The sequence below is a fragment of the Pseudophryne corroboree genome, chromosome 3 (assembly GCF_028390025.1).
Source record: "Pseudophryne corroboree isolate aPseCor3 chromosome 3, aPseCor3.hap2, whole genome shotgun sequence".
NCBI classification, from domain to species: domain Eukaryota; kingdom Metazoa; phylum Chordata; class Amphibia; order Anura; family Myobatrachidae; genus Pseudophryne; species Pseudophryne corroboree.
The window spans coordinates 739,178,137-739,201,987 of NC_086446.1; the positions used below are offsets into that span (position 1 = coordinate 739,178,137).

Genomic DNA, 23,851 nt, shown 5'->3' on the forward strand with positions numbered 1-23,851 from the left:
AGCAGACTTCCTCAGCAGGCACGACCTCCACCCGGGAGAGTGGGGACTTCATCCAGAAGTCTTCCACATGATTGTGAACCGTTGGGAAAAACCAAAGGTGGATATGATGGCGTCTCGCCTCAACAAAAAACTGGACAGGTATTGCGCCAGGTCAAGAGACCCTCAGGCAATAGCTGTGGACGCTCTGGTAACACCGTGGGTGTTCCAGTCAGTGTATGTGTTTCCTCCTCTGCCTCTCATACCAAAAGTACTGAGAATTATACGGCAAAGGGGAGTAAGAACGATACTCGTGGCTCCGGATTGGCCAAGAAGAACTTGGTACCCGGAACTTCAGGAGATGCTCACGGAAGATCCGTGGCCTCTACCTCTAAGACGGGACCTGCTTCAGCAGGGACCGTGTCTATTCCAAGACTTACCGCGGCTGCGTTTGACGGCATGGCGGTTGAACGCCGAATTCTAAGGGAAAAAGGGCATTCCGGAAGAGGTCATTCCTACACTGATAAAAGCCAGGAAGGAGGTGACTGCACAACATTATCACCGCATTTGGAGAAAATATGTTGCGTGGTGTGAGGCCAGGAAGGCCCCCACGGAGGAATTTCAATTGGGTCGATTCCTACATTTCCTGCAAACAGGATTGTCTATGGGCCTCAAATTGGGGTCCATTAAGGTTCAAATTTCGGCCCTGTCGATTTTCTTCCAGAAAGAATTGGCTTCAGTTCCTGAAGTCCAGACTTTTGTAAAAGGAGTACTACATATACAGCCCCCGGTTGTGCCCCCAGTGGCTCCGTGGGACCTTAATGTAGTTTTGGATTTTCTCAAATCCCATTGGTTTGAGCCACTCAAATCGGTGGATTTGAAATATCTTACATGGAAAGTAACCATGCTACTGGCCCTGGCTTCAGCCAGGAGAGTGTCAGAATTGGCGGCTTTATCGTATAAAAGCCCATATCTGATTTTCCATTCGGACAGGGCAGAACTGCGGACGCATCCTCAGTTTCTGCCTAAGGTGGTGTCAGCGTTTCACCTGAACCAGCCTATTGTGGTGCCTGCGGCTACTAGCGATTTGGAGGATTCCAAGTTGCTGGACGTTGTCAGGGCATTGAAAATATATATTTCAAGGACGGCTGGAGTCAGAAAATCTGACTCGCTGTTTATACTGTATGCACCCAACAAGCTGGGTGCTCCTGCTTCTAAGCAGACGATTGCTCGTTGGATTTGTAGCACAATTCAACTTGCACATTCTGTGGCAGGCCTGCCACAGCCTAAATCTGTCAAGGCCCATTCCACAAGGAAGGTGGGCTCATCCTGGGCGGCTGCCCGAGGGGTCTCGGCATTACAACTCTGCCGAGCAGCTACGTGGTCGGGGGAGAACACGTTTGTAAAATTCTACAAATTTGATACCCTGGCTAAAGAGGACCTGGAGTTCTCTCATTCGGTGCTGCAGAGTCATCCGCACTCTCCCGCCCGTTTGGGAGCTTTGGTATAATCCCCATGGTCCTGACGGAGTCCCCAGAATCCACTAGGACGTCAGAGAAAATAAGATTTTACTTACCGATAAATCTATTTCTCGTAGTCCGTAGTGGATGCTGGGCGCCCATCCCAAGTGCGGATTGTCTGCAATACTTGTACATAGTTATTGTTACAAAAAAATCGGGTTGTTATTGTTGTGAGCCATCTGTTCAGAGGCTCCTACGTTTGTCATACTGTTAACTGGGTTCAGATCACAAGTTGTACGGTGTGATTGGTGTGGCTGGCATGAGTCTTACCCGGGATTCAAAATCCTTCCTTATTGTGTACGCTCGTCCGGGCACAGTATCCTAACTGAGGCTTGGAGGAGGGTCATAGGGGGAGGAGCCAGTGCACACCACCTGATCCTAAAGCTTTATTTTTGTGCCCTGTCTCCTGCGGAGCCGCTAATCCCCATGGTTCTGACGGAGTCCCCAGCATCCACTACGGACTACGAGAAATAGATTTATCGGTAAGTAAAATCTTATTTTTTTTGTGCCGTTGGCTGCACAAGCGTTCGCATACTTGCAAAGCTAAAATATACTCTCCCATAGGCGGCGACTATCTGATCGCAGCGCTGCAAAAAGTTGCTAGTGAGCAGTCAACTCGGAATGACCCCCTTAGACCTTATTTGGCCATGCCACCTTATAATAATAATCCAAAGTAACATCACAAAGGATTCTTCAGCAAGAGCTTACGCTACTGTAACTAAACTGCCAATGTAAGGGATATAATTTTACACCAGCAACACAACTCAATTCATTGGAACCCATTGCGGTAGCTTTGAAGGAAGAAAAAAAAATATAAAAAATAAATACCCTCTGCCAGCTAAATCTGTTGTGTAGCCCATAGAGTAAGAGTGTGTATACGTGCGGTAGGCGACGTTACTGCGCAGTATGAACGTTAAGTCAAGATACGGTAAACCAAGAGCTTACCGCAGCTAAGTGAATTCGGCCCATTGTGTACACTAGGAACTTTTTGTCATTTTGGGGCAGATGTATTAACCTGGAGAAGGCATAAGGAAGTGATAAACCAGTGATATGTACAAGGTGATAAACCCACCAGCCAATCGGCTCCATTATGTAAATTAACAGTTAGGATCTGATTGGCTGGTGCCTTTATCACCTTGCACATATCACTGGTTTATCACTTCCTTATGCCTTCTCCAGGTTAATACATCTGCCCCTTTATGTCTTGTGCCTCAGGTGGGTGTGGTATTGAAAGTCGACAGTAACTAGGTCGAAAATGTCTAGGTCGACCACTATCGGCCGACAGTAAATAGGTCGACAGGGTGTCTAGGTCGACAGGGTCTTTAGGTCGACATGTTCTAGGTCGACAGGTCAAAAGGTCGACATGAGTTTTTAATGTTATTTTGGTGTCGTTTTCTTCGTAGAGTGACCGGGAACCCCAATTAGTGCACCGCGTCCCCTCGCATGGTGCCTTCACTTCGCTCGGCACAGATTACCGTTCCAATCGTAGTCCACGTGGATCGCTAAGTATGAAAAGGTTAAAAAAAAAGAAAAAAATTGTGACAAACTCATTTCGACCTTTTGACCTGTCGACCTAAAGACCCTGTCGACCTAAAGACCCTGTCGACCTAGACACCCTGTCGACCTAGTTACTGTCGACCAATAGTGGTCGACCTAGACATTGTCGACCTAGTTACTGTCGACTTTCAGTCCGGATCCCGCCTCAGGTATATAATTAATTGCTAGTGGATTGGTAGGCTGAATATTGGCTCACCCACAAGCCTCCTGCCTCCGCTGTGTCTAAGCTGCCGCTCTCTCTAAGCCAAGGGATCATTATGACCGTTGTTTCCACGTTTTCTCAAAACTGTTTTATGACTTTTATCTCTGTTCCAGTTCTTAGCCTTTGTTTGTGATCATAACAGGAATGCAGGACTTTAACTACCTACATAAAAACTGCTTTGAAATAACACTGGAACTGAGCTGCCAAAAGTTTCCACGTGAGGAAGATCTGGAGAGAGAGTGGTACGGAAACCGCGAGGCTCTGATCACGTTCCTAGAACAGGTAACCATGTCACCATCTACTCAGACTGAAATTGGCTCTGCGGAATCGCAACACCAGAATATAGGGGAGGTGCATCAAAGCTAGGAGAGAGAAAAATGACCAAACAGTCAGCTTCTGTCGCTTTACAGGCTGTGCTTGAAAAATGACAGCTATTGTAGGAGCTGATTAATTGGTACTGTATCTCTCTCCAAGCTTTGGTAAATCTCCCCCTATTTCCTTCGTGCAACAGTCCTGTGACAAACATTTTTGTATAATGTATAATGGGTGCAGTGTGTGCGGGCCCCTGGGTCCAAAGGCCAATACCACACACCCTGCCCCCATTTTTTCAATTCTTACCATTCCGGAGTCCAGCGGCAGTGAGAGTGACTCTGAACACTGTAGCGTGCACAGGTCCTCAGGAAAATGGTGCGGCAGACACTTTCAGGCTTTTTGTCCATGCGCAGTAGGGAGAATCACCGGGAAAATGGCTGCCACGCCATTTACCCAGAGACCTGCATGGCACTCAGTGCTCAGAGTCACTGGCGCTGCTTCCTAAAGAGGAGGGGGCCTAGAGGAAGAGTGCACATGTTATTGATATTTATATGTATCCGCCAAAAAGGATTCATCTGTCTGAGTGACCTATGTGGTATTTAATATAAAATGACTACAGTGTATCATGTATTTTTACAATCAGTTGGCCAGATGTACTAAGCTTTGAAAAGTGATAAAGTGGAGCGTTATAAACTACCAATCAACCACCTCCTGTCATTTTTCAAATGCAGCCTGTAACATGTCAGTTAGGATCTGATTGGCTGGTAATTTATCTCTCTCCACCTTATCACTTTTCAAGGTTTAGTACATCTCCCTCAATATGCTAATGAATATTACAGGCTAGTTGATTATTGTTGTTATTATAATTATAGGCTCCACACTGAAAGAAAGTCTCCCACTATAACTGTGTGTTTAATACGCTACATCACATGTATTGTTACATGTTAATATGCTGAAATGGCAAAATGATAGTATGTAAAGGTAATGGTAGGTGGTGCCACTGTATTGTGTCATATTTGAAATGCCCAGACCTGCATCAGTTGTAATCTGACATCTTGTGAGACAGTTTGACCACTGGCTAGGCACCTTATGACAAATTTGACATGAATTATCACAGTTCAAGAAACAGGGCAGGATAGTGGGTGCCCAATGGATGAGACATTCCATTTCCAAAGTTGTAATTCCTTGAACCTCAATGTCATGTGTGTACTGGGAATACCTTATGGAAGGTATTACCACTCACCGTGGATAAGCGTAGTGGCCGACCACGAGTGCTTAATGATTGTGCCCATTGACAACAGGACAGAATTGTCCATGGTAACAGATAAGCGACACTGGCTCAAATCACATCCACATTTAATGCAGGAGGTTCCAGACGCATATCCAGCAGGTCAATGCAGCGTTCATTAGCTTCCATGGGATTGCCACTGTTGGCACGACAATAGACACCGCACCTCACCTTGGCTCATGGCATCGCTAATTTGACCCTGGAGGACTGGCAACATGTGGCGTGGTATGAAGCCATGGACCCCAGTTGTCAACAAGGCACCATGAGGGCTGGTGGTGGTTCCATAATGGTTTGGCTTGTGCTCACATGGCATGGCTTGGGTCTGCTGGTCCACCTGAACACGTCATTGACTGGCAACTGCTACGTTGCATTGCTTGATGATCATATGCAGCCCTTCATGGACTTTATGTACCCCCCACTCCCACAATGATGGAATATTCCAGCAGGATAATGCACCATGTCATCGGTCCCAAGTTGTCCAGAATTGGTTCAAGGAGCATTCTGGAGTGTTCTGACGAATGGTGTGTCTACCACGTTCGCCTGACATGAACCCAAGTGAACATTTATGGGACATGGTGGAGAGGTCCATTAGCACCCAAGATCCTACACCTACAAATATCAGGGACCTGTGGAAAGCTATCCAGGTGGCATGGGTCATCATCTCTCCAGTTGTCTCCCGTCCACTTGTGGATTCCATGCCACATTGAGTTGCTGCACATTGCTGTGCTAGATGTGGTCCTACACCATTCTAGCCTCCCATCCCATGACTTTTGGTACTTCTGTGTATGTAACCGTACACAGGAGGAAAAGATAATAAAACAATTGAGAGCAGTGATCTATTTAGTTATGATCCAGCAACAAACCAATGTACTGTAGGGTGCTCAGCAAGAAGTGCTCAGATGCCCAGTGTATGGCACGATATAGTTCACTCTATATAGAGAAGGACCTCGCTTTAAGGTGTCCCACTTTTTGTCAGTGCATCTACTGTATCTATCAGTCTGTCTGTCTATCTGTCCATATATTATTTTTGGTGAATGTTCTGTTCTCATGGCTTTGTTTGCGGCCTAATGCCCTCAATGTCGCCAGGGAAGTTTGCAGTTTACAGGACAGTACTGTTTTACATAAGCAACGGCAGCGCCGGCAGCTGTGCGTGCCCAAACGGAGCAACACTTGAATTTCTCTGTCGAGTGCCACCTAGTGGCCCCTGACGCACAAAACACTTGAATTCCCGCCATAGAGGTGAGGAGCAGTGTTAGCCTTTTCTTATATAGGATTACAATGTTGTGAGCAAGGTATGTTTATGTCTATGGCTGCATTTACAGTAGAATAATGTCAGCGCTTTCCATTGATATTTGCATTTTGCTGTACTCTTTTTAGTTAAAATATGAACAGTTTCATTATTATTTCACCATATCCATTTGCCTGTAGCTCACTAACCCAAAGGCATAGAATAGGTACCAATGCCAGGGCTGAAGCAGGGCTAAAATAAACCTGTGCCAGCACAGCTCCCGAACATAGAACTTCATGATGTCATGTTGTTGAGACGAGGATGCAGGAACCAGCAAGAAGATGAATAGTTGGAGTATTCTAAGGATGTCTCAGTGCAACTCTAAGAGCTGCAAAGTGAGTGCCAGGAGTTTCCTATTGAAGCTCTGAGCGTCTCAACAGGTTGCAGAGCAGGTGCCAGGGAGCCCTGGTCAGTGACACCTTTCAACACACCCCTAGTTACAGCCCTGGCCAATGACCTGGGTACTGCGGCCATAAGTGGGGCGTTGTTATGTAACACTGATTTTGGTTGCCTGACACTTGGGTACGGAGATTAGGTTTTATATACTGTATTTGCTGTAACTGACTTATATCTGATCCGTTAGAACCCCAGAGATTCCTTGAGGTAATGGCCATGAGGTTCCTAATTGAACCTCATGTAATTGAGCTGCTTTTCCCAACAGACCTCTGTGGATACACATGTAAAATGCAAGTGAAATAGCCGAGGAAATTGATAGAGGAAGAGGTAACACAGACAGCACACATCTTGCCCCCTACCTGCTCGTGGCTACACTAACTGCACACACTACACCCTTTGTTGGCCGTCCAACTTTACAGCTCATATGGAACTGGCCGGCAAACCTAGAACAGACTGCGCTCAGTCCTGCATTTTGTTTTATAGGCCCTAAAGCTCGACAGACTTTACTGGTAAGAGACATACGGTGAAATAATAATTGTCTCTATGTTCTTCTTACTGAGCAGGAATCGGGGACACAGTGCACTTTGTGAGGCATTGCTTGATGTATGTGTAGGACTTTTTCTTAAGGTGACACTTTGATTAGAAAGTAATTTACTCTGCGCCTCCACGGGGCCGGGTTCTAAAGAAGCATTCCCTGTGTCTGTGAGCCCCCAGCCACAGTCCTCCTCTCAGCATAGGTTTATTAGGCCATAATTCCCTCCTGCTGACCTGTAGCTGCGTCTTCATCCTACAAAGCGATGCAGCCAGAAGCGTACAGTAGTTCTCAACGGCCGCTGTTATTGGCATTATCTGTACTTTATAATTGTACAGTGGTGATGCTTATTACTGTATCTTTCGTGGGTGCGTATTAATACTGTAGCCTTTCTCCTTCAGTCTCCACAGATTGTCTCTTCCGGAAAACATCATTATGTATATTATTTATAATGATCCTCTAGCTCTGTGCTGCATCACATAGGTAATGACATTATATCCAATTACCTTTATATTATTCTCTATAGCTATGTGCTGCATGATATATATATATATATATATATATATATATATATATATATATACACACATATCCCATGTAAAAAAGGCGGCACTCAGAGACTTGGAAGTGCAAAAAGAACTCTTAGTGAAAAAACTGCAAAGTTACATCAAATCATGTGATGTAACTTTGCAGTTTTTTCACTAAAAGTTCTTTTTGCACTTCCAAGTTTCTGAGTGCCGCCTTTTTTACACGGGACATTGTTAGAGGTGGAAACCTCATTGGAGGGCACCTGAGCCAGAAAGCCCACGGAGGCCTACCGAGTGCCGGCTACAACAAGGGTGTATATATATATATATATATATATATATTTATTTATTTATTAACTACCTAACAATTTCATATATAGCACAGCAAATTCCGTTGCTCTTTACAATTGTAAATAACAATGATATAACAAAACTGGGTGATAACAAACAGTCATAGAGGTAGGAAGGCCCTGCTCGCAAGCTGACAATTTATAGGGAAATAGGCATTGATACACAAGGATAGGTGCTATCTATTGCATAGCTGTCCACCAGATTGCAAAGGTTCTTGGTGGGCTGTATGATATGGTCACACAGCAGTGTTGAACCGGGGTCGGGAGGAAGGGAAAGTGAAGAATGAGAAGATATGTGTGGACTGTGCAGAGTGGATGCAATTTGATAGGAAAGTTTATGAAAGTTATGTGGGCGGTTCTGGAATTTGGTAGGCTTGCCTGAAGAGGTGAGTTTTCAGGGAACGCTTGAAGGTTTGGAGACTAGAGGAGAGTCTTATTGTACGTGGTAGGGCATTCCACAGAGTGGGTGCAGGCCGAAGAAAGTCCTACAATTATGAGTGGGAGCGAGTAATGAGTGTGGATGAGAGACGCAGATCTTGTGAAGAGCGAAGAGGTCGGGTTGGGAGATATTTTGAGATAAGCGAAGTGATGTACGTTGGTGTAGACTGGTTAATGGCCTTGTGTGTGAGTAAAAGTATTTTATATTGAATACGGTAGAATACAGGTAACCAATGGAGGGACTGACAGAGCGGATCTGCAGACGATGAATGTCTAGCGAGGAAGATTAGCCTCGCAGCTGCATTCAGAATGGATTGTAGTGGTGAGAGTCTCGTTTTGGGAAGACCAGTTAGGAGACTATTGCAGTAATCAATGCGGGAGATAATCAGAGCTTGGATTAGAGTTTTAGCAGTGTCTTGTCACTGTGTAAGGTATGGTCGTATTTTAAATATGTTTTTTAGATGCATGTAACATGATTTTGAGACAGATTGAATGTGGGGAACAAAGGACAGATAAGAGTCAAGGATGACACCTAGGCAGCGAGCTTGTGGGGTAGGGATGATTGCTGAGTTATCAACAGTGATAGAGATCTCAGGTTGGAACCTACTATTGGCCGGTGGAAATATAATTAATTCTGTTTTGGAAATATTAAGTTTGAGGTGGCGAGATGTCATCCAAGATGGAATGGCAGAAAGGCAATCAGTGACGCGGCCCAGTACAGACAGAGACAAATATGGGGAGGATAGGTAGATTTGAGTATCATCTGCATACAGATGATACTGAAATCCAAAAGAGCTGATTGGTTTACCAAGAGATGAGGTATAGATTGAGAAAAGCAGAGGACCTAAGACTGAGCCTTGCGGTACTCCAACTGAAAGAGGTGGCAAAGAGGAGGTAGATTCAGAGAAACGTGTCTATAAGACCTAGGGATTGTACTATCTGTATGGGAAGAGAGTGGTCAACAGTGTCAAAGGCAGCAGATAGATCTAGAAGAATAAGTAGTGAGTAATGGCCTTTAGACTTCGTAGTGACCAAATCATTAACAACTTTAGTCAGTGCTGTCTCTGTGGAGTGTTGGGAATGGAAGGCTGACTGAAATAGGTCCAATAAGTTGTGTGAGTTAGGAAAGTGTGTGAGTCGAGTGTAGGCAAGTCTCTCAAGTAGCTTAGAGAGACAAGGGAGCTGAGATATAGGGCGATAGTTTGAGAAAGTTAGGGTCAGAATTTTTTCTCTCTTTCGTACTAGAGGATGCTGGGGACTCTGTAAGGACCATGGGGTATAGACGGGCTCCGCAGGATACATGGGCACTCTAAAAGACTTTAGAATGGGTGTGCACTGACTCCTCCCTCTATGCCCCTCCTCCAGACCTCAGTTAGATCCTGTGCCCAGAGGAGACTGGGTGCATTGCAGGGGTGCTCTCCTGAGTTTCTCTGAAAAAGACTTTTGTTAGGTTTTTTATTTTCAGGGAGCACTGCTGGCAACAGGCTCCATGCATCGTGGGATTGAGGAGAGAGAAGCAGACCTACTTAAATGATAGGCTCTGCTTCTTAGGCTACTGGACACCATTAGCTCCAGAGGGTCGGAACACAGGTATCATCCTCGTCGTTCGTCTCGGAGCCGCGCCGCTGTCCTCCTCACAGAGCCGGAAGATAGAAGCCAGGTGAGTATTTAAGAAGAAAAGTAGACTTCATAGGCGGCAGAAGACTTCAGATCTTCACTGAGGTACCGCGCAGCGGTAACGCTGCGCGCCATTGCTCCCACACAGACACACACAGCGGGCACTGTAAGGGTGCAGGGCGCAGGGGGGGCGCCCTGAGCAGCAATAAAAACCTCTAGGGACACTGGCATATGAAGTAGATACTGCGGAGGCGAGGTGAGGGGGCGGGGCTTGATCCTCCAGCACTAACCAGCGCCATTTTCTCCACAGCACACTGCAGAGAAGCTGGCTCCCCGGACTCTTCCCTGCTGAACACGGTTTCAGAGGGCAAAAAAGAGGGGGGGGGGGGGGGCACATTTCATTGCCGCAGTGAGTGTATTATATATTTATATAAAAGCGCTGTAACTATCTTGGATTTTATTCCAGTGTCCGGTGGCACTGGGTGTGTGCTGGCATACTCTCTCTCAGTCTCTCCAAAGGGCCTTCTTGGGGGACTGTCTCCATATAGATATATCCCTGAGTGTGTGGAGGTGTCGGTACGTGTGTGTTGGCATGTCTGAAGCGGAAGGCTCATCTAAGGAGGAGGTGGAGCAGATGATTGTGGTGTCTCCGTCGGCAACCCCGACACCTGATTGGTTGGACATGTGGAATGTTTTAAATGCAAATGTGGCTTTGTTACATAAGAGATTAGACAAAGCAGAGTCCAGGGATAATTCAGGGAGTTAATCAATGGCTTTGACGGTGTCACAGGGCCCTTCAGGGTCTCAAAAACGTCCCCTATCCCAAATAGCAGACAGGATAGGGTACGGTGGGAATCCTCGGCCAGAGTGGACAAGGCTTTAACGCGCTTGTCCAAGAAGGTGGCGCTACCGTCACCAGACAAATAGCATCAGCTTGGGTTTGTAGCACGGTAGCAGCTTGGACAGATACCTTGTCAGCTGACATTGATACCCTAGATAGGGATACCATTTTATTGACCTTAGGTCACATTAAAGATGCAGTCTTATATATGAGAGATGCTCAGAGAGACGTTGGGCTACTAGGTTCGAGAGCCAACGCCATGGCGATTTCTGCTAGGCGAGCCCTGTGGACCCGCCAATGGACGGGTGATGCCGACTCAAAGAGGCATATGGAAGTTTTGCCTTACAAGGGTGAGGTTTTATTTGGGGAAGGTCTAGCGGACCTGGTTTCCACAGCTACCGCGGGTAAATCTACTTTTTGCCTAATGTTCCCCCACAGCAAAAGAAAACTCCACAATATCGGATGCAGTCCTTTCGGTTGCATAAGTCCAGAAGAAGTCGAGGCTCTTCCTTCCTCGCCAGAAGTAAGGATAGAGGGAAAAGAATGCCTGCTATGGCTAGTTCCCAGGAGCAGAAGTCCTCCCCGGCTTCTACTAAATCCACCGCACGACGCTGCGGCTCCACTGAGGGAGTCCGCGACGGTGGGGGCACGTCTTCGACTCTTCAGCCAAGTCTGGGTTCAGTCAGACGTGGATCCTTGGGCGTTGGAAATGGTATCCCAAGGCTACAAGCTGGAATTCAAAGACGTGCCTCCTCGCCGATTTTTCAAATTGGCTTTACCAGTTTCTCCCCCAGAGAGGGTGATAGTTTTAGCTGCAATTCAAAAGCTGTGTCAACAGCAAGTGATTATCAAGGTCCCCCTAATGCAACAGGGGAAAGGGTACTACTCAACCCTATTTGTGGTCCCGAAACCGGATGGCTCGGTCAGACCCATTCTAAATTTAAAATCCCTACACCTGTACTTGAAAAAGTTCAAGTTCAAGATGGAATATCTCAGGGCAGTTATCTCCAGCCTGGAAGGGGGGATTTTATGGTGTCACTAGACATAAAGGATGCATACCTTCATGTCCCCATATATACTCCTCATCAGGCGTACCTGAGATTCACTGTACAGGACTGTCATTACCAATTTCAGACATTGCCGTTTGGGCTTTCCACGGGCCGAGGGTTTTCACCAAGGTAATGGCGGAAATGATGGTGCTCCTGCGCAGGCAGGGAGTCACAATTATCCCGTACTGGGACGATCTCCTGATAAAAGCAAGATCAAAGGAACAGTTGCAGAAAAGCGTGTCGCTCTCCCTGAGAGTGCTGCAGCAGCATGACTGGATTCTAAATCTACCAAAGTCACAGTTGGTTCCAACGACTCAACTATCTTTCTTAGGCATGATTCTGGACACGGAACTAAAGAGTGTTTTTCTCACAATGGAAAAAGCCCAGGAACTCCAGAACATGGTCAGAGACCTGTTAAAACCGAAAACAGTGTCAGTCCATCAATGCACTCGAGTACTGGGAAAGATGGTGGCGACCTTCGAGGCCATCCCATTCGGCAGGTTTCATGCGAGGACATTTCAGTGGGACCTTCTGGGCAAGTGGTCAAGGTCCCATCTTCAAATTAATCAGAAGATAAGCCTGTCCCCCAGGGCCAGGGTGTCTCTCCTGTGGTGGCTGCAGAGTGCTCACCTTCTAGAGGGTCGCAGGTTCGGCATTCAAGACTGGGTTCTTGTGACCACGGACGCGAGCCTCCGAGGATGGGGAGCAGTCACACAAGTAAGAATTTTTCAGGGACTATGGTCAAGCCAGGAGGCTTGTCTACACATCAACATACTGGAATTAAGGGCCATATACAACGGCCTACGACAAACGGAGAATCTTCTTCGCAACCTACCGGTTCTGATTCAATCAGACAACGTCACAGCCGTAGCTCATATAAACCGCCAAGGCGGGACAAGGAGCAGAGTGGCAATGGCGGAAGCCACCAGGATTCTTCGCTGGGCGGAAAATCACGTAAGCGCTCTGTCAGCAGTCTTCATTCCAGGAGTGGACAACTGGGAAGCAGACTTCCTCAGCAGACACGATCTCCATCCAGGAGAGTGGGGACTTCATCAAGAAGTTTTTGCAGAGATAACAAGTCTTTGGGGACTTCCTCAAATAGACATGATGGCGTCGCGCCTCAACAAGAAGCTTTGGAGGTATTGTGCCAGGTCAAGGGACCCTCAGGCAGTAGCGGTAGACGCCCTGGTGACACCATGGGTGTTTCAGTCGGTTTATGTGTTCCCTCCTCTTCCTCTCATCTCAAAAATCTTGAGAATCATAAGACGAAAAAGAGTGCAGACAATACTCATTATTCCAGATTGGCCTCGAAGGGCCTGGTATTCAGATCTTCAGGAGATGCTCACAGAAGATCCATGGCCTCTTCCTCTCAGGGAGGACCTGTTGCAGCAGGGGCCCTGCGTGTTCCAAGACTTACCGCGGTTACGTTTGACGGCATGTCGGTTGAACACTGCATCCTAGCTGGAAAAGGTATTCCGGAGGAAGTCATCCCTACTCTGATAAAGGCTAGGAAGGAGGTGACGGCAAAACATTATCACCGTATCTGGAGGAAGTATGTTTCTTGGTGAGAAGCCAAGAATGCTCCTACGGAATATTTCCACCTGGGCCGTTTTCTCCACTTTCTACAGACAGGAGTGGTTATGGGCCTGAAGTTAGGCTCCATTAAGGTACAGATTTCGGCCCTATCTATATTCTTTCAGAAGGAATTGGCTTCTCTCCCAGAAGTCCAGACTTTTGTATAGGGAGTGCTACACATCCAGCCTCCTTTTGTGCCCCCAGTGGCACCATGGGACCTTAATGTGGTGTTACGGTTCCTAAAATCTCACTGGTTTGAGCCTCTTCAAACAGTTGAATTAAAATTTCTCACTTGGAAGGTGGTCATGTTGTTGGCCTTGGCATCTGCAAGGCGGGTGTCCGAATTGGCGGCTTTGTCTCACAAAAGCCCCTATCTGATTTTCCATGTGGATAGAGCAGACTTGAGGACTCGTCCTCAATTTTTGCCTAAGGTGGTTTCATCGTTTCATATGAACCAACCTATAGTGGTGCCTGTGGCTACGGGAGACTTGGAGGATTCCAAGTCCCTGGATGTAGTCAGGGCCTTAAAAATTTATGTAGCCAGGACGGCTCGGGTTAGGAAAACAGAGGCGCTGTTTGTCCTGTATGCAGCCAACAAGGTTGGCGCCCCTGCTTCTAAGCAGACTATTGCTCGCTGGATCTGTAACACGATTCAGCAGGCTCATTCTACAGCTGGACTGCCGTTACCAAATTCTGTAAAGGCCCATTCCACTAGGAAGGTGGGCTCTTCTTGGGCGGCTGCCCGAGGTGTCTCGGCATTACAGCTTTGCCGAGCAGCTAATAGGTCGGGTTCAAACACTTTTGCAAAATTCTACAAGTTTGATACCCTGGCTGATGGGGACCTCATGTTTGCTCAATCGGTGCTGCAGAGTCATCCGCACTCTCCCGCCCGGTTTGGAGCTTTGGTATAATCCCCATGGTCCTTACGGAGTCCCCAGCATCCTCTAGGACGTAAGAGAAAATAAGATTTTAAACCTACCGGTAAATCTTTATCTCCTAGTCCGTAGAGGATGCTGGGCGCCCGTCCCAGTGCGGACATATTTCTGCAAGACTTGTATATAGTTGTTGCTTACATAAGGGTTATGTTACAGTTAAGATCAGTCTTTGGCTGATGCTGTTTTGTTCATACTGTTAACTGGTGGCGTATATTCCATGTTATACGGTGTGGATGGTGTAGGCTGGTATGAATCTTGCCCTTAGATTAACAAAAATCCTTTCCTCGTACTGTCCGTCTCCTCTGGGCACAGTTTCTCTAACTGAGGTCTGGAGGAGGGGCATAGAGGGAGGAGCCAGTGCACACCCATTCTAAAGTCTTTTAGAGTGCCCATGTCTCCTGCGGAGCCCATCTATACCCCATGGTCCTTACGGAGTCCCCAGCATCCTCTACGGACTAGGAGAAAAAGATTTACCGGTAGGTTTAAAATCTTATTTTTTTTCAAAATGGGAGTAATCACTGCATGCTTGAACAGTGAAAGAAAAATACCAGTAGAGAGCGAGAGATTACAGATGTTAGTTAAGGTAGGGATGAGCACCGGAGACAGAGCTTTACATATTTGTGAGGGTAAAGGATCAAGAGGAGAGGTAGTAGAGAAGCAGGATGAGAAGAGTGATGATACTTCATCTTCATTTGTGGGATCAAATGAAGAGAGTGCCAGAGGGTTCAGGAAAAGAACTGAGCAGGTCCCTGGCTGACGAAGAGCATACCATTTCACCTCGGATCTTATCAGTCTTCTCCTTGAAGTAGGAAGCAAGATCTTGTGCCTTGATAGTGGCTGGTGGGGTAGGTGAGGGAGGATTCAGAAGTGATTTAAATGTATTAAAGAGTCGTTTGGGTTTAGAGGCTTGAGCAGAGATGAGAGTTTGGAAATATGTATGTTTGGTAGTGTCCAGGGCATTTCTATAAGAGTGGTAGTCAGTCTTATATGTGAGGAAGTCGCTTGAAATACGAGATTTACGCCACTGATGTTCAAGTTTATGTGTGAGTTTTTTTGTAGATGTCTTGATAATTTAGAGTGCCATGGTTGTTGACATCTAGTCCTACATGGAGTGTGATGGGTAGCTGGATCCACATCATCAAGGGCTATTTCTAGAGTCTGGTTCAGGTGTGATACAGCCATTTCAGGATAAGTGAATACAGAAATAGGTGAAAGCAGTTGTTGGAGTGATGTGAAAAGTTTTTGAAGATTGTATTAATATTTCTGCGGGTTTGAGGAGGATTGGAGGACTTCAGCAACACAGAGTTTGAATTAATGGAGGAGAGCATGCAGGTGATAAGGTTGTGATCTGAGAGGAGGAAAGGAGTGTTAGTGACTTCAGAAACGGAGCATAGTCTGGTGAATACTAGATCAATACTGATGGGTGTCAGAGGTTTGTGAAAGTTTTATTATGGTGAGAGGTTGTAGATGTTATTGTAAATAAATATAGGGAAGTAAAAAGCTTATGAGTGTTAATAAGAGGGCAGTGAATAATTGAGGGGACAACATGTACAGATGGGTGAGTTGCTGGGAGATTAAATTATGTAATGGCCTTTATGAATACTCCATGAAGTGCAATGCAGAAAATTAATTTGTGGTACATGGTTCCTTTGAGATTAAAGCAAAGTTATCTAGACTTAGTGTGTAAGGTTTCACTTGTTAAAGTTAAAAGTTCAGGTGCCTGTTTACTGGTGTTGTTCCGTTGTATGTTAACTGAGCACGACAGAGCAAAATGACAAACCCAGGTATGTACAGTCACATGCAAATCACAATATAACTGGTTTTATACAAAATTGGTTGGATTCTGTTCTTAGAGGCCATGAGGATTATAGTTTGAATGATATATACATACGTTTAAATGCACAGATGATTTTGTTTGAGGATGAAAGGATCGGTGGTTGTTTTGTTGCAACGTTGGTTGGTTGTTTCTGTCTGTTTTCGTCCTGTTTAAGTCCTGGGTAAGTCTATATCCTAATATTTTCTTAACCCTTTTAAACAACCCTTCTAAGACAACCCTGTTCAGCCAGGCTGTTCAGCCTAGCATCTTTCCTTAAGAATATATATATTTATAATCACATACAATTAGCTTATAGTATACTCGATAGCTCTGCTGCATAACATAGGTAATAATGGGATGCGGTTAAGATGCTGATTGTTGGGATCCCGACAGGCAGAATACCAACGCCCGTCAGAATCCTGACACCCGTCAGAATGCTGATGCTGGAATCCCGATAGAGTCAGGGGACCGACGTCCGAATTCTGACATTCGGCTTCCTGACGGTAAGTATAGCGGCCGGCTTAGTGCTGGGGGGGGGGGGTTTAGAGTTAGGCTGCGATGAGGGGAGGTAGGGTTAGGCACCATCTGGGGAGGTTAGGTTTAGGCACTAAGAGGGGAGGGTTAGGGTCAGACTGTGGGGCTGGGGTGGGTTAGGTTTAGGCACTACGAGGGGAGGTTAGGGTTAAGCACTAAGGGGGGAGGTTAGGGTTAGGCTGTGAGATGGGAGGGGTAGGAGTGAGTGGGGAACATACTTACCTCCACCTGTCAGGATTTCAAATATCGGGATGCCAGCGTCGGTATTGTGACCGCCGGCATCCTGTTGGCCAGGAAATCATACTAAATCCGTAATGACATTATACACAATTAGCCTATGTTCTAAAGCCCAGAGAGAAGATGCTGTTGGCCACTTTGAGGGGGTGGAAGGTTGTCACATCATTCGGCTCCATCCCCATCTCGGCAAAATGCTGCGAGGAAGGAGCAGGAGAAAAATGATGCAATTTTGCACACTTTAGCTTCGCCCCCTTCATATGGAGCCACAATTGCTGGTACAATCTCATCATCCTGCCCCCTAGGGTGCCGGGGACAGTGTTTCTCATTCACACCGGGTGGCAGAAGGGTTTGTGCAATGAATTTCCGGTAATGGTTCCTTTTTAGAAATCATTGATCAGTTAGTTACCGCTTGCTCCTGGTGATAAGCTGAATGATTATAGGTCAGAAGGCACCTACAAAGGTACTTATCTGTTTTCTCACTGGGTTAAGTCCACAGAGGGTGCGACCAGTGACAGTGGCAGAGGTGGGGCTGCAGCGCAGTCCAAAATTCAAATAGGGGAATCACACCCACTACCAGTGAGTACCTGCTGGCGATTATTGGCAGTGTTTGGGGTGGCAGTTGGTGTGGCTCCCCTATTTGAATATTGGACTGCGCTGCAGCTTCACCATCAGAACTGCCACCGGGAGTGACGATGAAAATGCAGGCCAGGCAGAGCTGCTTGTATGCACATTTACACCTGTTTTCAGATAGATTTTTTTGCCCCAGGATTAGGGCTGGTGTAAGTGTGCACGGATAATGACGGTGAGGAATCCAAGCTCACGGATAGGGACCACCCGGACACAGAGATGCGTATAGCGCTACATATACCTATATACTTCCTTGCACGCAACACAAGAGCAATTATGGGCATCTTGCATTAATCTCTGCATTGGCCCCAAAGTGCTAAATAACTTTTTTCCAGCTATTCAAATCGGGAACTGTTTCATTGCATCAAATGGTCATTTTGTATCTACTAGAACATACTCGTAAACAAAAAGATTTTGGGGTCTATTCAATCGATGTCGAAAATTTTGACTTGTCGGAAAAACGGCAAAATCCGACATTTTTAGGTCGAATCTTGATTCGACCTATTCATTTGTCGTCCCATTTTTCCGACTTGTCGAATTTGTCGACGGATTAGCCATGGATCCATGTGTTTTTGTTGAATTTGCGGGCCCAGTCCGTTTTCGACAATGTCAATCCGACTTTAAAAAAAGTTGGATTGACATTGTCGAAAACAGCCAAAACCTGTCAGATTTGGCCTCAAATTGAATACTAAACTATCGGATCCTTTCAGTCGTCATGCAGCCCACCAATAACTTTTGCAATCTGGTGGACCATTACGCAATAGATAGCACTTATCCTTGTGTATCAATGCCTATTTCCCTATAGAATGTGAGCTTGTGAGCAGGGCCTTCCTTCCTCTGTCTGTTATTAGCCAGTTTTGTGTTATCATTGCTGTTTGCAATTGTAAAGTGCAACAGAATTTGCTGCGCTATATAAAAAACGGGATGCATTCAATAACCCGGCTGCCGGGATCCCGGTACTCAGCATACCGGCGCCAGGATACCGACACCTATTTTCCCACTTGGGGTGTCCACGACACCCCTGGAGGGAGAATAAATAGCATGGCGCAGGGCTCTTTTGCACTCGCCCTAGCTGCCAGTATCCCGCGGTCGGAATTCTGACCACCGGGATGACGGGGCGCTGGTATAACGATACCAACCCATAAACTGATAATAATAATAATAATAATAATAAGGGTGCCAGATTAAAATGATCATTATATTCTCTGTGTTGAGCACCTATATCAGGGTAGATGGTGGGCTGTATTGGTCTTCTGGCTTAAAGGTAGGTTCATGGCATATGACTTTCTTTCCACGGGCCTCCAGGTTGGGAAGAATTTTCTGATTCCAGACTGAGTACTAGAACTATTTAAATCATTAAACTCATTTATTGACTTCATATTATTCAAGTGTAAACAATTTCACTATAATATTTGCAGAGAGATGATGCACCCAACTACCTTATACTCTCGTTGGCTTTTCCCCGTTGTAAAAGCTTTGGCCCTCATTCCGAGTTGTTCGCTCGGTAAAAATCTTCGCATCGCAGCGATTTTCCGCTTAATGCGCATGCGCAATGTCCGCACTGCGACTGCGCCAAGTAAATTTGCTATGCACTTAGTAATTTTACTCACGGCTTTTTCATCGGTCTGGCGATCGTAATGTGATTGACAGGAAATGGGTGTTACTGGGCGGAAACAGGCCGTTTTATGGGCGTGTGGGAAAAAACGCTACAGTTTCCGGAAAAAACGCAGGAGTGGCCGGAGAAACGGAGGAGTGTCTGGGCGAACGCTGGGTGTGTTTGTGACGTCAAACCAGGGACGACAAGCACTGAACTGATCGCAGATGCCGAGTAAGTCTGAAGCTACTCAGAAACTGCTACGAGGTGTGTAATCGCAATATTGCGATTACTTCGTTCGCAATTTTAAGATGCTAAGATTCACTCCCAGTAGGCGGCGGCTTAGCGTGAGCAACTCTGCTAAAATCGCCTTGCGAGCGAACAACTCGGAATGACCTCCTTTGTGCAATACCAGGCTAAAGCATACTTGCCTACCTGACCCTCTCCATGAGGGAGAAAATGCTCTGTTCCTGGACTTTCCTGGTAATATATGATTGCCATCACCTGTGGTGAGCTAGGTAATTGATAAGAAAGGTGTTTCACCACAGGTGATGGCAATCATACATTACCAGGAGAGTCCAGGAACAGAGCATTTTCTCCCTCATGGAGAGGGTCAGGTAGGCAAGTATGGGCTAAAGGCAGGGACGGCTTATGAGAGACAGGGACCCGTGTGCAGTCTCTATGCAGGCCTCTTCACTGTCTCATTCAACGAGTAGACTCTGGCACCATGAGAAGAGTCTGCTGCGCATGCACCGAACTCCAGGAAAGTGGCGGCTGTGCACCACACAATCTGCACACATTATAGCTACAACCATGGTTAAAGGGTCCCCCTTCCTCCTTAGAGTTTTATGGAAGGATCTGCTCTCATTGGAGTCTTCTAGCTGCTGTCCTGTAACTATCTGGAGATTGGTGGATACCTCTGAGAACTGTATTTACCCTGTGACGTCTTACTTGTATCCATAGTACAAAGTTACAGTGACCCAGGTAACAGAGTTCAATTCTTATTTTTCTTCTGTCAAGGTTCACAAAGGTATTAAAGGAATGGTGACCGATGAAAATAATAATGGTATAGCTGATGCAGTGATCTCAGTTGACGGCATTAATCATAACATTAGGTCTGGTAAGTTTATTCTCAAACCGTTTTAGTTTTTTAACGTCCTCTTAGGGGGGGGTTATCACTACTACTCTGGGTATAGAGGCTGCACAGTTGGAGCAGACACTTAAACTAGTCAACTACTAAACTAAAGACTCCACCCTTAATGTGCCCAACCCCCATCTTCATCCCCATCCCCTCCTGAACTTAGTGCCTGTGGAAAGTGGTAGCCATGAAGGAGTCCATTGAATCATGTTATAAGCAGAGACGTTTGTTCCAGGGATTTCTGCTGTCTTCATTCCTGAGGTAGACAACTGGAAAGCTGACTTTCCCAGTCAGGGGAGTGGCCATCACATCAGTACAGTAGTCCTTCCACATTATGGGGGGATATCCAATTATCCACGGACATCGGTTCCGAAAAACGGCCGTTTTCTGACGGTTTTCTGACTTTTTTCCGATGTTTCACCGATTTTTATTTTTTTAAATTTTTTTTACAGGCTATCCAGATGGATCGTCTGTAAAAAAACAAAAACAAAAAAAAAAAACCTTCTCCCGAAAATACACAGGTTCAGTGAAACCTGTGTGTTTTCGTGTGAAACAGCCCCGTTTCCGTGGATTCTGCTTCGTCGCCCGGAGGCAGGTGAAACAAAATCCCTGATAAGCCGGCACGTGCCACCGCTTATCGGGGCTAATTAGCTAGCCCCCGGCGGGACAATTAGCCCCGGTAAATTACCAGGGCTAACTGGAAATTCCCCTATATCGGAATGCTGGGGCAGACTAGGGATAGACCTAGACAATCGGTAGCCCGATAGCTTACCATGACGATCCTGAAGGCACATGTGTCCATCTGCAGACAGACCAGTACCTGAAAACATCTGGACTGTCTCTGCTCATGAGTTCAGTGGTTCCTCAGTACCCTAAGGTTCCTCAGAATGGCCGCCACAGCTCCGCTACAGATGCGTCAGAAGAAATGTGCGTCAGAAGACGCAATCACTGTCCTCGACACAACTCCATTTTGGGAAACGGTCCCTGTGTCTTCCCCGACACTCCTGCAGCCTATCAATCAGGCTGTAGTGTCCAGGACACAGTGAATGAAGCTGCCGCAGCATCGCAACTCGTACTTACTGCGGCTCCGGTGCATGAGCAGCCCCAAAAACATGAATCAGTCGTGATCATTTTGGGACTGCGTGTGGGGCTGAATCAGCCCCCTAGGCTTGCTTTGGGAAGTGCCAGAGTACCAGTGTCCCCCAATGGCTGTCAGAGAAAAGAGAATTCCTTTATTTGCTGTAAAATCCATTTCTTATACTCCATCTGGTGGGCACACCATTCTCTCCCTTGTGCGGAGGGCACTGTGTTCCCCCTGTTGTGCTTTACCTATTGTATCTTTATTTTACTAGTTAAGTGCCAGCTCCAAGTGCCCAGCCTCCATACCCAGAGTAAAGCTGGGTACACACCTGGCCGCTGACCTATCTAATGATTGGTAAGTGCATAAACACTTACCAATTGTCCACCCAATGTGTTGTGCCTGACATCAGAACTGAGTGGGTATTTAAATGTGCCCGCCCAGTTGAAATGTCAGTCACCGGAGGTTCCTGCAGCAAGAGTCCGGCGGTCAGGCAGATGCACCGATATATCTAGAGATATATCGGCCATCGTTCGTTGACCGACATATTGGCATCGATCACCGTGTTCCCAGTTTAAGAGTGTCCCCCAGATGGATTATGAGAAATGGATTTTATAGTAAGAATCAAAAATGTGTTCTTTCTTACTACAAGTAACTGTATAATACATATCATCAGTCTATATGTTATTTTTCTTGTAGGTGAAGGAGGGGATTATTTTCGTTTATTATTACCAGATACGTACATTGTAACTGCATCGGCGCATGGTTATTATCCAAAGACCTCAACGGTAACCGTGGGCCCAGACGCAGCCACAGTGGTAAGATTGGCTGTATGTGTAAGCTGTGGATAAGCAAGCTGGGGAAAGTAGTTCAACAACAGCTGTACATTTGGGGGATCATGTCGCAAACGGGTGTAGTATGGTATGCCGGCGGTCGGCTCCCGGCGACCAGCATACCGGCGCCGGGAGCCCGACAGTCGGCTTACCGACAGTGTGGCGAGCGCAAATGAGCCCCTTGCGGGCTTGCTGCGCTCGCCACGCTGCGGGCACGGTGGCGCGCTACGCGCACCACGCTATTTTATTCTCCCTCCAGGGGGGTCGTGGACCCCCACGAGGGAGAATAAGTGTCGGTATGCCGGCTGTCGGGATTCCGGCGCCGGTATACTGTGCGCCGGGATCCCGACAGCCGGCATACTGAAGACCACCCGTTGCAAACAAACCACATGCAGTGCACTGAAGCAGAATTGAAAGGTGACCCTGCCTAAATGAGCTTACAATCTAAGAGGTGTGGGGAAAACGTGACACAGAAGGGAGCAGAATAACAACTGATGAGGAAAGGAAATTGTTATTGGGGCAGATTCATTTAATTGCAAAAACAGGACCTGTTGGCAGCGCTGGCTGCGTAGTGGTCAGCATTACTGCCTCAGAGCCCTGAGCTCAGTTCCTGACCAAGGTACAAATGTGTCCTCATACACTGCTGCTCTTGATGCACTAGGCCCTGCGTAACTCAGCCGCGCAAAGGGGGTAATTCCAAGTTGATCGCAGCAGGAATTTTGTTAGCAGTTGGGCAAAACCATGTGCACTGCAGGGGAGGCAGATTTAACATGTGCAGAGAGAGTTAGATTTGGGTGTGGTGTGTTCAATCTGCAATCTAATTTGCAGTGTAAAAATAAAGCAGCCAGTATTTACCCTGCACAGAAGCAAAATAACCCACCCAAATCTAACTCTCTCTGCACATGTTATATCTGACCCCCCTTCCCTGCAGTGCACATGGTTTTGCCCAACTGTTAACAAAATTCCTGCTGCGATCAACTTGGAATTACCCCCAAAATTATTATTTTTTTTTTGCTCAAAATGTGCTCTATTTGCATTAAGAGAACAACCAGAAGTGACAAAGCCGTATTGCTGGAATACACTGACCAATGGGGACTTGCGGTACTTGTACATCTCTGTGTGACTGAGTCTTAATCTGTGTAAAAGGGATTCCGATACGGACACTCTGTACCTGTGTTATACCAATTTCTGTGTGCGTAAAGTGGCAGACTGGCGGCTCTGGCACACTGTGAGAGGCTTGTGTCTGTGCCTAAGACGTAAACTTTAAAGAATAAGGGGTCTATGTACTAAACTTTGGATAGTGATAAAGTGAAGAGAGATAAAGTACCCGCCAATCAGCTCCTAACTGCCATATCGACGTCTGTGTTTGAAAAATGACAGTTGGAAGCTGATTGGCTGGTACTTTTTCTGCATCCACTTTATCTCTCTCCAATGCTTAGTAAATAGACTCCTTTGTCTGTTCACTAGTCGTCTTGAAGCGCCTCAGTCAGGCTGGTGCAACAATGTTAGGTGTATGAGGACACATCTGTGCTATCTGTGCGCGGTTTGAGATTTCTCCCTAAGGTGTCTATTCATGAAGCAATGAAAAGTG

General features: G+C 46.4%; 1 protein-coding gene across 3 annotated transcripts in view; it reads left to right on the forward strand.

Moving 5' to 3' along the window:
* The window catches only part of CPN1 (carboxypeptidase N subunit 1), a 126,364-nt gene that overhangs the window by 101,582 nt on the left and 931 nt on the right, over window positions 1-23,851 (forward strand). For all 3 annotated transcript variants that reach the window (XM_063962249.1, XM_063962250.1, XM_063962251.1), the window contains 3 exons: window positions 3,398-3,537; window positions 20,232-20,331; window positions 22,127-22,245. In XM_063962249.1, the coding sequence (XP_063818319.1) occupies window positions 3,398-3,537; window positions 20,232-20,331; window positions 22,127-22,245 (359 nt within the window). The remainder of the gene's footprint in view (window positions 1-3,397; window positions 3,538-20,231; window positions 20,332-22,126; window positions 22,246-23,851) is intronic.